Raw genomic sequence first — 13394 nt, forward strand, 5'->3', positions numbered from 1 at the left:
CCTACTATCGTCTGCTTTAACATGTTAATACTTGTGTTCTGGGAGCCATCAGAGCTAAGTGTGGAACTCATCTCGAAAAAATTAAAACTTATTAAGTGACAGATGGGAATGAAATTGTTAGGTTTGGTGCCCCAAATCCCAGCATCAGAAGGATAGGCTAATTGTTCAGGGGCCCCAAACCTGATGACAGCTTCTCTTTAAGTATCAATGAAAGTATGAATGTAGCAAATGGGAAATTGAGATCAATTCCAGACCATAAAGTATTTATGAATATTATGAATTTAGTAGCCCCTTATTCTAAGTATGTTCTGTTTACAGGCCCATCCACCTCAGGAGGAAGATGATATGGTTTTAGGACAAAGGCCAAAAAATCCAATCCCTAATGTCCCATCTACACTGGATAAACAGACTAACTGGAACAAAGTATTACCTCTCCCCACCCCCGAGGAGAAGATGAAACAAGATTCCCAAGTGATCACCTCTTGCATTATCCCCATCAATGTTTCTGGTAGGTTGCAAATATTGTGATGCTTCAGTCAGTTTTCACTGAAGTGGTCCTAACATTTAGGGCTTGCCATAAAGCCATGTATTTACAAGCACACCGATGAGTTGAACCAGGAACATACCTCTTGCCACCCGGAATAGCAGGACAGGGCCTGGAATCCAGGACTGTCCTGCTGAATAGCAGGACATTTGGGAGGTATGCTCAATTAATCCTTTGAATGGAGCAGTGATGTGCATATGTGACCATGCCATTCACTTATATGAAACTGCCAAAGATTAATGTCCCACTATTTTTATAGAAGTAAAAGCATACATGTTCTTCTCTTATCATGAGGGAACTTTGGAGCGCCTGTTCGTGGTCTATGAAGGTGCCAGCTGTCATAACAAAATACAATCAGAGCTATATGTCCTATCCTGTGTATAGGAAATAGATGTCTTCAATAGGAAAATCCTTTATGGCTGAGGCCCCATATTACAAAAATGCAGCATTTTGGCCGAGGCGGGGATCCTGTGGCAAAAAAACCCCGCGTTTTACAGTACCCCCTAAGTGGATGGGATTCTGGCAAATCCCATCCATACATTGCAGGAAAAAAAATCTGCTGCAGAAATGCTATAGTTTCAAAAACGCTTGCGGTTTTGCAAGTCATATCATATCAATTATACCTCCAGAATGTGTGACCTTAGCCTAATTTAGGATTTATTGTGTGTATTAAAGCTAACATAGCTGTCCCTCGACATCTGGACATGTCCATTTTCTACATACAGTTTGAATGAATATGAGGCATCTCTAATAATGACAGAATATACTATTTTTTATATTTTATATTGTATTATGTGAATGAGGACTGGTGGTGTTTACAAGCAACTTTTCTAGATCATTCTCTACTCAAAACAAAAGCAGTCTTTGAAATGAAACATAATAGGAAATTCGCTTACATAATCATCTGATTGTCACATGGACACTCATAACAGAATGATGCAGGTTTATGTGTCACTGCCATTCTGTCAAAATGTTGCCTGGTCCTGTAGGAATGGAATCTTATCTACCAAAGACATCTGAAAGGTAGGAGTAGTTACTACAAAGGATCTTCTAGCAACCAGATATTTGTATCACATGCACCATTAATCATAGGGTTTAAGATTTTATTTCATAGTTAATCTTGCAATACCATTCATTTGCCATTGTGTTATGTATAGCTAGAAAAAGTATGAAAAACTGTTAACATAGCCAAGAAACCTCATTATTGTGATTCATGAAAATAGTGAAAAAGTTTGCATACTATATTCTGCATATGAACATTATATTACATTTGTTAGTAATTAGAATACCTAAAGGCAAATGTAACTCAAATGGGTTTTCTGGGACTTTAAAGGGGGTATTCCCACGTCGCATACTCACCAGTCTTCACTGCTGTAAAATCTTTCTTCCTGGTTTCTTGGTGGGCGGGGTTTCATATACAACCTGTCATTTAGCTCCACCCCAAAATTAGTGTGTAGCTCTGCCCACCACATAGCGTGATCCTATGGGGTGCCTGAAGGGCCTGTGATGTCATCCAAGGTCCTCAAACAACACTATATGCACAATATTGGTCTATGAAGTACAGGCAGGAGCAACTCCATTCTGTGTTACATACAGAGACTGCCTGTCTCTGCCATAATGAACACAATTGAATTAGCTAGCCTGATAATTGGGAGAACAGAAGACGTTCAGAAATGAAAGCAGCTCCTCTCCCCTATCTGAGTGCAGGAAGCTAGGTCACATGGTGTAGACACAGGAATAGCTAGAAACACAGGCTCGCTCCCGTGCACTTAGCCCCTCCTCCCTCCCCCCCTGAGAGCAGGCAGCTACATCACTTGACTTTTGAGCAGATAAGTCAAGGGCTGTGTCAACAAAGAATTGAATAAAGTAAGATAGTGGACAAACAAAGCAGTTTTGCTGAAGCAGTGTATTTAGGAAAAGTCTTAAATCCACATTAACAAGCAGTATAGATAGGATCCTTGTGATGGGACAACCCCTTTAATATTGGTTATCTTTAGGGAAGGCCATCAATATCAAATAACTGGGGGTCAGACTATCAGAACTCCACTAATGGTCTTGACCCCCAGTGATCTGATATAGACAAGAGTTGCATCCTCTCCATTACTAGCTACGGTGCCAAACATCATGTAGTGGCTATGCCTGGTACTAGCATTGCTTGAATGAGATAGAGCTACAGTAATCTACGGTACCAAACACAGCCGCTACAAAATGTGTTGTGCCTGCTAAACAAGTACTGTGACCATCTAAACAGCTAATTGCTGTGGGTGCCAGGAGTTGGACCCGCACCAGTCGGTTATTGATGGCCTAGGATAAGTGGTTTGCACTGTTGTTTGGAGCATTAGAGTTCAAATCCAGCCAAGGACAACATCTGCAAGGAGTTTTCATGGTTTCCTCCAGGTACTCCAGTTTCCTCCCACACTCCAAAGACGTGTGAACAGTATTGGCAATATCTGTAAAGCATTGTCAAATGTGATGGCACTATATAAGTAAATAAATATAACTCCTATAATAAAATGATAATACTCTATGTGGGTGAAATCTACCTATGATAAAAATCTAATAATACGACCTGAAATTTATACAAATTATATAATATTTTCCAGCATAATATAATTCATATTTTAAATTGCAGTGGTAGAGAAATTAAGTCAGAGGTACTATTAGAATCCATGCACTTTCTCAGGCCCTATATACACGTTTAAAGATTAAAGGGGTTCTACATTGTCCAGGGAAGGTTAAACTAGAGCTGACACATTACCTTTATATATAAATTAGTGCATGTATTGCTTGCCCGTATATAGTGTGCGCAGCCATTTTCTTCTAGCTTCATAAACTGTATTACTGGGATGTGATGCCGCTCCAAACTGCTAACCCATGTAGAGCTGTTAGCTAACACTCATCAGATATTTATGACCTATCCTAAGGATAGTCCATGTAAAAATAATCCTACAAAGCTCTATGTGGGCACATCTTCAGAAAAACCACCCCAAAATCAAAATCTAAAGCAATTTATATTGGAAGACATCACTCCATAGTTTCAATTCTTCTTGTGTTGTATTCAAGCCATATACACACCATTTCAGATATGAAGGTAACGTGATGGCTCCAGTATAGGCTTTTCTTGGGCGATCAATATGTGCATATCAGACATATACAAATAAATATTTATATTCCTATATAGTAACTGATCTTTTACGAAACCCAGGGGTGTAACTTAAGGGGGTACAGAGGGTGCAGTCTCATCAGGCCCAGGAACCTTAGGAGGCCCATTAGCACTGGCATCAGTACTGAGATTGCAGCTTCCATCTGGCCCATAAGCCAAGTAGACCCACAGATTACCCTAACCACACTAAGGTGGATTAAACTCCTTAGCACCCATAACTATCACTCTCAAGAACTCACTATGGGTATGAGGTAGGGGGCCCCAGAGAAAAGATTGCATTGGGGCTCACAAGACTATTTCTATACCCCTCACACTAATGTTACCTAGTGATAGCCAGAACAGTAGAAAATAGTCTTATGCAGATTTATTAAGTAAATTTGCTTGCAATAATATTCACTTACACTTGGAAAAAGTTGCTGTTGCGTGAACAGAACAGGCTGAAATGCCTTGGCACCCATAAACTGTCGCACAATCTCAGTTAGAACAAGCAAGCGTTACATGTAGGATCTTCTCAGAAGTGATACAACTAAAGCAGAGAAATTCCATCTCGGGTTTCAGTCACTATCATTGACACTGGCACATACCTGGGCATAGCTGGGCACAATATGACTGGTACGTCATAAATTCTATAATCTGAATGATTATTATTATAGCATTTAAACACAGATTGTATGATATTAGGTGATCTTCTCCAGATGACACATCTAACATTATACTAATGTGGTACTTCAGGAAGGAGAACTAATGGGGACTTCTGTTTGTTTGCAGGTGTTGGATTCGACAGAGAAGCAAGCATACGCTGCTCTCTAGTTCATTCACAATCAGTTCTGCAGCGTAGACGGAAATTGAGGAGAAGAAAAACCATATCAGGAATTCCTAGAAGAGTTCAACAAGAAATAGGTTTGTGTCTGATTTTAGCATATTGAAACACACAGCAACCAGGGAAAGTGACATTGAATACCAGATATCAGTATTAACTGAGGTGACCATAGTACAAGGTGACCATAATACAAGCGTTACAATTTTTTTATTGAATATTCATTGGGGAAACAACATCCACAAATTTCTAATTTCTAATTCCTAAACTAACTACTTTCCTATGAAAAAAAAATCACAAAAAGTCATGCGTGTCATGGCACATACTTTTCTGGAAAGATTTCTGGAACAATGAGAATAACTATTGAAGCAAATTTCCATTGGTTAAACAGATCATTTTAATACCACAAATGGTAGTAGCATTAACAATGATAAAATCCATCAGATTGTTTATGGTAATTGTTAAGACTTAAGACAGTTGAGGTAAAAGATTTGCACATCTTCTGTGTTTTTGACCCATTTCTGGTTTTGGCTCACAGTCACTGATACAAAACATTGACCAAACCACTGACATGTGAATAAGGCCTAAAGGATCCTTTACACGGGCCAACCCAGTGGTGGTCATTGGGAACAGACAGTCCTCAGGAACGTTCACTCTACATGAATTACTACCAGGTTTGCTGCATTTACATGCAACAGATCTTCGGTACAGTATGGAGATAAATTAGTTGTTTTTCCCATAGAGTTTGTGTTTGTCGGCAGGACATTGCTCTAGTCTAGCATCATTTATGGTACATTATAGATGCGATCACTACTTGTTTATCACCATATTGCACATTTACCTGGACTGATAATTGCTATATTTAAGTGCACTTTAGTCTTAATTTGAGAGCTTGCTAAATTGTGAATTACATTGGGTAGATAAACACAGATCACATGTCATATGCTTTACCCCTTTTGTATTTCTATGTCATGACTGACTGCTTACAGGAAATTACATTTTTTTATATATTATATATATTGTAACTTTTTCTATCATTTCAGATTCAGACGAGTCTCCTGTAGCAAGAGAACGCAATGTTATAGTTCATACCAATCCTGATCTAGCAAATTCCTCAAATAGGAGATCTGGAACTCGTGATACGGAGTGCCAAACTGAAGACATCCTTATTGCTGCTCCCTCAAGGAGACGAATCAGAGCTCAAAGAGGCCAAGGTGTTGCATCACTCTCTCATTCTGCAGGAAACATTGCAGCTCTGACTGAGTCTGGAGACCAAATGTTCGCCACAACAGTGTCTAACCGGATTCGTTCTCGGAGTCTTCCTAGAGAGGGTGCTCGTACAAGCAATGAACATGACTGTGTTGCTCAGTCTGCAACTTATAAAGATGATTGCTATATAACAACCTCAGAGAGATCACTTAAGAAGGAAGACAGTTTAAGTGGTCAGTGTTCCCCAGAACACCAGTCTCTAGGGTTAGTATATTCTCACCATAGTCCACCGTTAGAGAGAGGTAGATCAAGGCTATCAAGAATGGCAGATTCAGGCAGTTGTGACATTTCTTCAAATTCAGATACATTTGGAAGTCCTGTTCACTCAATTTCTACTGCTGGAGTGTTACTGAGCACACACATGGATCAGAAAGATGATCATCAGTCATCAAGTGGAAACTGGAGTGGAAGCAGTTCTACATGTCCCTCCCAGACATCAGAAACAATTCCTCCAGCAGCCTCTCCCCCACTGACCGGGTCTTCACATTGTGATTCAGAGTTATCTTTAAACACTGCTCCCCATGCTGGTGAAGACTCAAACATTTTTACCATTGAACAATACAATGATGACCACTTGGACAGCATAAGAGCCCACAGGGCCAGCTCCTTTACATCTACAGTTGCAGATTTGCTTGATGACCCAAACAACAGTAACACAAGTGACAGTGAATGGAATTATCTTCACCATCACCATGATACATCATGTCGTCATGATTTTAGTCCACAGCACTTGAAGGGAGATGGCCTAGGCTGCCCAAGTTTTACTAGTATGGGCACATATGATAGCTTTCTTGAAAAGCCAGCATCCGAGAAAGCAGATACAACATCTCATTTCTCTGTGGATACTGAAGGATACTATACCTCCATGCATTTTGACTGTGGTCTTAACAGTAACAGGAGTTATATTTGCAACTATGCACAGTCAGGAACTGAGAATGAGCAAGATACAGGTGTTTCTTCCATGAGTTCAGACTGTGTTTGGCAACGTTATATAGATCATAGAAGACAAGGGCGACAGAACATCTCATTTAAGAAACCAAAGGCAAAGCCGTCACCACCAAAACGAAGCTCATCTTTGAGAATTTCTGATAACCACACCGATGTTTCGGACATGAAAGAACCAAAGATAAGCAGTGCGCAGCAAGCGCTTCACACCTCCAGGGAAATGATGCTGCCACTTGAGATTTCAAATACACCTTCAAGAACCGAAAACTTTTCTCCACCAAATCAGCAGGATGGTTCTTGGGTCAATCAGGAAGATAATGATTCAAAGAGTACTCAGTTTGTCACTCCAGAAGTTCCTTCATACAAAGAGGAAGGAGGTGAACAGCATCACTATGCAGATCTGTGGCTCCTCAATGACTTGAAATCAAGTGATCCTTACAGGTCTTTATCAAACTCAAGCACTGCTACGGGTACTACTGTAATAGAATGCATCAAGTCACCAGAAAGTTCAGAGTCACAAAATTCACAGCCTGAATCTCGTGCCACCACTCCTTCTCTTCCTTCAGTTGAGAATGAGTTCAAATTAGCTTCACCAGAAAAGCTGGCAGGGTTGGCATCACCTTCAAGTGGTTACTCCAGCCAATCGGAAACACCTACTTCATCCTTTCCTACTCCTTTCTTTTCGGGACCACTGTCACCCAGTGGTAGCAAAAGAAAACCAAAGGTCCCAGAAAGAAAGTCCTCTTTACAGCATCCATCTAAATGTGGAAATATTTTCTTAAGCAGAGAAGTAGAACTTCCAACTATACCTCCTACACATCTTGACCTAAGTGCTCTTCATGTGTTGCATAAACCTTTGCCATACAGACCACAAGTACATGCTTTCAGTCATGTCAGTCAAACTCTGCCTGAGGATGAACTTAATCCAAATTCATCAGCTGCCCTTGCCATAACACCTTCAGTGCTGAAATCTGTCCATCTAAGATCAGTCAACAAGCAAAACAGGGAGTCCAGACACAAAGAATGCACTAACATATTATGTACGCAAGATCCTACAATAATTGTGGAGACTTATCCCCCTGATAAAACAAGTGTGCCCGCTCCAAGGAAATCAATATTGCGCCAGTTCTCTACTGAGGAAGCCATGCTGCCATATATTGATGCATCACCAGTTGACACAAGCCCAGAAATGTTTTTCCAAGGAAGTGCTCTCTTTACTGGGCACGGTTTATATAAACCGGAAGTCACGCCGCCATTGATCAGCAGAGCGAAAGACGCTGAACCAGAAAAGTATCCTAAGTATCGGGCTGAAGATATTATAGAAGAAACGATTTTCACAGCACAACCAGAAACCATTACAAAATATGTTCAAGATTACTCGGCAAATATTAGTGATGTTGCTATTGAACAAAGGGGTCATTCTCAAGACGAAGGGCAGCTCAAAACAGAACAAGAGCCACAAGTACATTGTGAATCATTAACCATGTCTGAATCTGTCAAAATATCTAACACTGGGGTTAATATGAAAGACAGAACTGCTGAGGTGTCAAACTTGCCCAGCAATGAGCCTGACATAAACAACTATGACAAAGTGCCTGGAAATACTCTCAGCTTTGAATCAGAGATCTCAACTGTAAATCCACTCAGTGACGAATGTCTAGAGCAGGAATCTGAAACTATATCAGGTATTCCAACCAAAAGTGCCTCAGATGAAAGCAGGGGGGAAGACACATTGGAAAGCATTGATGACATCTCATGGAAAGGTTTGTTATGTTATTTTTACTTACAAAATAATTTATCGTACAAATCTAATGTATAACAGTTCTAAAGATTAACATTCTAGAGTATCTTAAGGTATTTTTTATAAGGCCATAGACACATATCCCATGGATTCATCGCCACTATGACAGTTTTAGGTGTAAAAAAGCTACAAATTTTTGGACAAATGTGTTTGCTTTTCTGAAAAGTGATTGGAGTGTGCTTGGGTGGGTGAAATCTTAGGGTCCCTTCACACGGAGGATACGCTGGCTGATTCTGAACGTGTAAACGTTCCGAATCAGCGGCATTTAAAACAGATCCCATTGCTTTCTATGGGAGACGACATACGTGTGCTTCCCATAGAAATGAATGTGCTGCTTTTTTCCATTCATTTCTATGGGGAGCGCACGTATGCCGCTGATTCAGAACATTTACACGTTCAGAATCAGCCAGCGTATACTCCGTGTGAAGGGGCCCTAATAGATTTTCTGTCATTTACATCAGAAACTGGCGAAAGTAATAGCTGAAATGTATAACTTGCATAGATTTAAAGGCATAGGTTTGTATGACATGTAGTAGGGTTTCTGAGTAAAACTCTACTGGGTAACAAAGTGAGAGCCCAATGATTGGCAGCTTTCTGAGCACACACACTAATACAAGGAAAGCTGTCAATCATCTTGTGTAGATGGAGTAATCAGGACTCTTACTTTGTCTCCTAGGGGTTAATGCACACAGAGATTTTTGGCGCTGATTTTGACGCTGAATTTGCCTCAAAATCAGCCTCCAAAAAAAGCCTCCCAATAGAGTTGGGAGGCTGTTTTTGGAGGCTGATTTTGAGGCGGATTCAGCGTCACAATCAGCGCCAAAAAACTCTGTGTGCACTGACCCTAGGAGTCCTGCCAGGATTTACCCTGATTTTTACTTTAGAATCCCTACTCCATGTCATACAATCCTATATTGCCTTTAAATCTATGCATGCTAAGAACTGGTGTACATTTCAGCTATTACTTTCACCAGTTTCTGATGGAAATTACAGAAAATCTGTTTGACTTCCCCCACCCACCCACACTCCACTCACTTTTCAGAAAAGAAAACACATTTGTGCAAAAACTTTTTTGTGAAACCAAAAAACTGACATAGCGGAGATGAGGTCTAACTGATCCCTGATATGTCAGAAGTGCGAAGTGCACCAGGAAGTGGCCCTGTAGTCCAGGAGTGGTGATTAACACTGTTTGTTATGTTTTCTTACCTCCCCTGGACCTCCACTCATTATAATCTGGGGTCTGAAGAGACCCCAAATTATAATAGTATTTCCAGTTCAAACATGTTCTGTCCAAATATTGCAGGTAAAACTTCGCAAATAATGTAATAGCCAAACTGAATTAACCAACGTGAATAAAATCACATTGGTTATCCTGGTTGATACTCGGTTTCTGTTATTTTTCAATTAATTTCCCAGCCCTATTGCTTTGTGACATCTATGTCTAGCTTTTTTGACACAAAAATCACAGCATTTTCCCTAATACACTATATGTAAGTATAGTGCATTATAATCAATCATCATTTATTGAACTCTCTTACTACTTAGGGGGCATTCGTTCTTTAACCAGTAAAAGTATACTCGTGATTTTAGTTTAAGTGTAAGGGGGCATTCACACGGAGTAAAGTGGCGCTGATTCTGCCACGATAACTCGCAGCAGAATCAGCGCTGATAAAAAAGACTCCCATTGATTTCAGTGTGTTCCGCGCGGAAGATGGAACCCATTGAACTCAATGGGAGTCTTTTTATCAGCGCTGATTGTACCACGAGTTATCGAGGCAGAATCAGCGCCACTTTACTCCGTGTGAATGCCCCCTTACACTTAAACTAAAATCATGTGAATTCTTTCTGGTTAAAGAACAAGTAATCTTAATAGAGAAGAGGAGCACACAGCTAGACTTTACCTTCTGAAGTTTTCACTCCATGTAACTAGCATGTGAGCTAACTATACTAGAAAATGTCATACAAGTATAAAAATGTTCTCAAACTTTTCCATAGAATCTTCAGTGAGCGAGGACTCACTTGTATCGCCAATGAGTGAGGATTCCCAGGCTGACACCGATGATGTCTTTATATCACCTAACAAACCCCGCACTACTGAGGATCTTTTTGCCGTCATCCACAGGTATAATACACTAACCTTGTGCAAGTTACAATGTAGCAAAGTGTAACACTTAATAGGTTTATAACACTATGGCACAAAATGTTATATCAGCTCTTTCAAAGGGTTTTGTTGCCTTCTATGATAAAATATCACAAGTAATCCTGGAGAGTGTCAAGTTAAACTCTGCTGGATTTGTAGCATACTGATCGAATCAAACAATGAGAATACTTTAGCACATCCATTATGGACAATATCATTTGTTTAGGTGGCCGAAAAGGATTCCATTGCTTGATATACAGTAGATAGTCTCTCTATCACCTGGAGCAAGGATTTAGTTTGCAACCATAGCTTTGTATATAAAGTAGTTGCCTACAGCAGAGTGACTGAGTGCTGACTGTCAGCTGATCCACAGTCATCAATATCCAGTCTTGGAGAATCCTCAGATTGTGAACTATTGACAGACTGTGCTAGATTTTAGTGAGTCAGTTTTTGAAAGTGAAGAGCTTTTCATGACTATCGTTTGAGCAATACAAAATCATTAATAATCAAATGGCAAATAATACCTTATATTAAGCAATTACTGTATAACACTAGGTTCACACCTGCTCGGGGACCCAATAAACGTAAACCCAATCCGCTTAAAAAGACTATAACGGAGTCCGGCGGGTTACCACCTAATTTCCATCTGAAAAATTTCATGGGGGACAGAATCCCCGAACGCAGATGTGAACCTAGCCTTAAACAGCTTTTTAATGTTGATGTCATCCTTATGTGTTCAATGCAGATCTAAAAGGAAAGTTTTGGGCAGAAAAGATTCTGGAGAAAGCGGTGTGAAAAACAAAACAAGAGCTTTACCTGCAGCACCCCAACCAAGTACACCATCAGGTCCACAGAGATCGGCAGGTCTTATCTACAGGAATGCCAAAAAATCAAACACATCAAATGAAGAATTTAAGTTGCTTCTCTTGAAAAAGGGCAGTAGGTCAGATTCCAGCTACCGCATGTCAGCCACTGAAATACTGAAGAGCCCAGTAACCCCCAAGTCAATTGGAGATTTGCCCCTTGATTTATCTAGTTCTGAAGAACTTGGCCAGTTGTCACCTGGTAGCGATGCTTTTTCACCATTATCACCTTGTTCTCCTCGGGGAATATCTGAAGGATTTGCAACAAAGACTGCTGCCTCTAGAGTTGGAAGATCCCGAGTGCCTCCTGCCGCAAGCAGCAGCCGTTACAGTGTTAGGTGCCGGCTATACAATGCTCCGATGCAGGCTATTTCTGAAGGTGAGACAGAGAATTCAGATGGTAGTCCTCACGATGACAGGTCTTCACAAAGCTCAACGTAGGACTATCATATGGCGTATGTGCATCAGATTGTCACGACAGAAAAAAATTAATCATTGCCACCATTTAATAATTTATGTGCCAGTCCAATGAGCAAAAGTAGGGATGTGTGCATTGCTCCAGTAGCCGGTCCAGCTACTATTTGGTGGAAACTTATGAATATTGATTTGTATTTCTTTCCAATGAACTTTTTACAAAAAAAAAAAAAAATACCTGCCTGATAGAGACAACATGAATTCACAAAAATATTGCAGGGTGCTGTGTTACGGACATCGAAAAGCACTGAAAAAAAATTACAACGGACAAAGTAAAATATTAGTGCAATTACTTATCATCTAGAATCCTGGACACTTGTGTTTACCTAAGCTATTGTTTTCTTTAAAATGTAGTTATTGTATATCAGTAATCTAACAAATCCACTTTAAGCGGGAAGCAAATGGGAACGTAATGCTTTGGAAAACTGCTCAAAAATTGTATGAAAAAAAAAAATCAAAGTATTGAAATATAACTTTGCTGAAGTGCTTCCCTGGGAAATACGCAGAAGAAAAGAAGAAATAATTCTTGAAAATACATATTTTTGTACATTAGGATTCAAATAATAGAGTAAAATTTCAAAGTGATTAAAAAACGGATGTAAATAACATATTTTTGATAAAATTGTACATAGGATTATTAAACTAAAATTGGATATGCAGCCAATGAATTAAGGCATTAGAAATCATGGAGAGTGATGCGTAGTGCTCCTAAATAACGGTATGTAGCACTCAAGAGAAGAGCAAGGAATTCAGAGGGTTAATAGGTAATTGTATTCTGTGAATACCATCATCCTGTTCTGCATCACAGTAATACTTGACCATGACCATTATAATACTTAGCAGCCTCAAATTCTTTTTTGTACATTTTTAAAGATTGACTATATGCTTTTTTCTAATGTAATACGGATATAAAAGTACTGTAGCATCCATTCTTCTTTTCCTACTCGCTAATATGTTGACTGCAAGGCCAATCAAATCCAGAAGGGTTAACGCTGGTTATTGATGGTATAGCTCTGCAACCCAAGAATTGCTTGTTGTCATCTGGAATATAAGCTATGTGGCTGATGAATGGGGTGACAATATTGTGTTTGATATGAGTTTCTAGAAATTTGGATGAAATTGGTAATACTTATGATTCATAAGTTTCGTGATGGGTAAAATGGTAGATCTGTCCTCTTTGCACTCCGCTATCCATACTATATGAGGTGCTTTCTATAAAGTCTTTTAATCAGTAAATATGGAACCTGCCCAATATACTTTGAGGAAAGTGCCATTATCAATGAAACTGTGACAACTGCAAGTGAGCACAAAATAAAATTGTAAACAGACTAAAAAAAAACACCTTTTGTACTGTGCACTGAATCTCGGATGTAAAAAT

General features: G+C 39.6%; 1 protein-coding gene across 3 annotated transcripts in view; it reads left to right on the forward strand.

Moving 5' to 3' along the window:
* Positions 1-13072, forward strand: part of NHS (NHS actin remodeling regulator) — a 150464-nt gene extending 137392 nt beyond the window's left edge. For all 3 annotated transcript variants that reach the window (XM_075264811.1, XM_075264812.1, XM_075264813.1), the window contains 5 exons: positions 319-508; positions 4476-4607; positions 5568-8501; positions 10535-10661; positions 11425-13072. In XM_075264811.1, coding sequence (XP_075120912.1) covers positions 319-508; positions 4476-4607; positions 5568-8501; positions 10535-10661; positions 11425-11983 — 3942 coding nt within the window. In that variant the 3' untranslated portion in view covers positions 11984-13072. The remainder of the gene's footprint in view (positions 1-318; positions 509-4475; positions 4608-5567; positions 8502-10534; positions 10662-11424) is intronic.
* The last annotated feature ends 322 nt before the right edge of the window (positions 13073-13394 follow it).

The sequence above is a fragment of the Leptodactylus fuscus genome, chromosome 2 (assembly GCF_031893055.1).
Source record: "Leptodactylus fuscus isolate aLepFus1 chromosome 2, aLepFus1.hap2, whole genome shotgun sequence".
Classification (NCBI taxonomy): Eukaryota; Metazoa; Chordata; class Amphibia; order Anura; family Leptodactylidae; genus Leptodactylus; species Leptodactylus fuscus.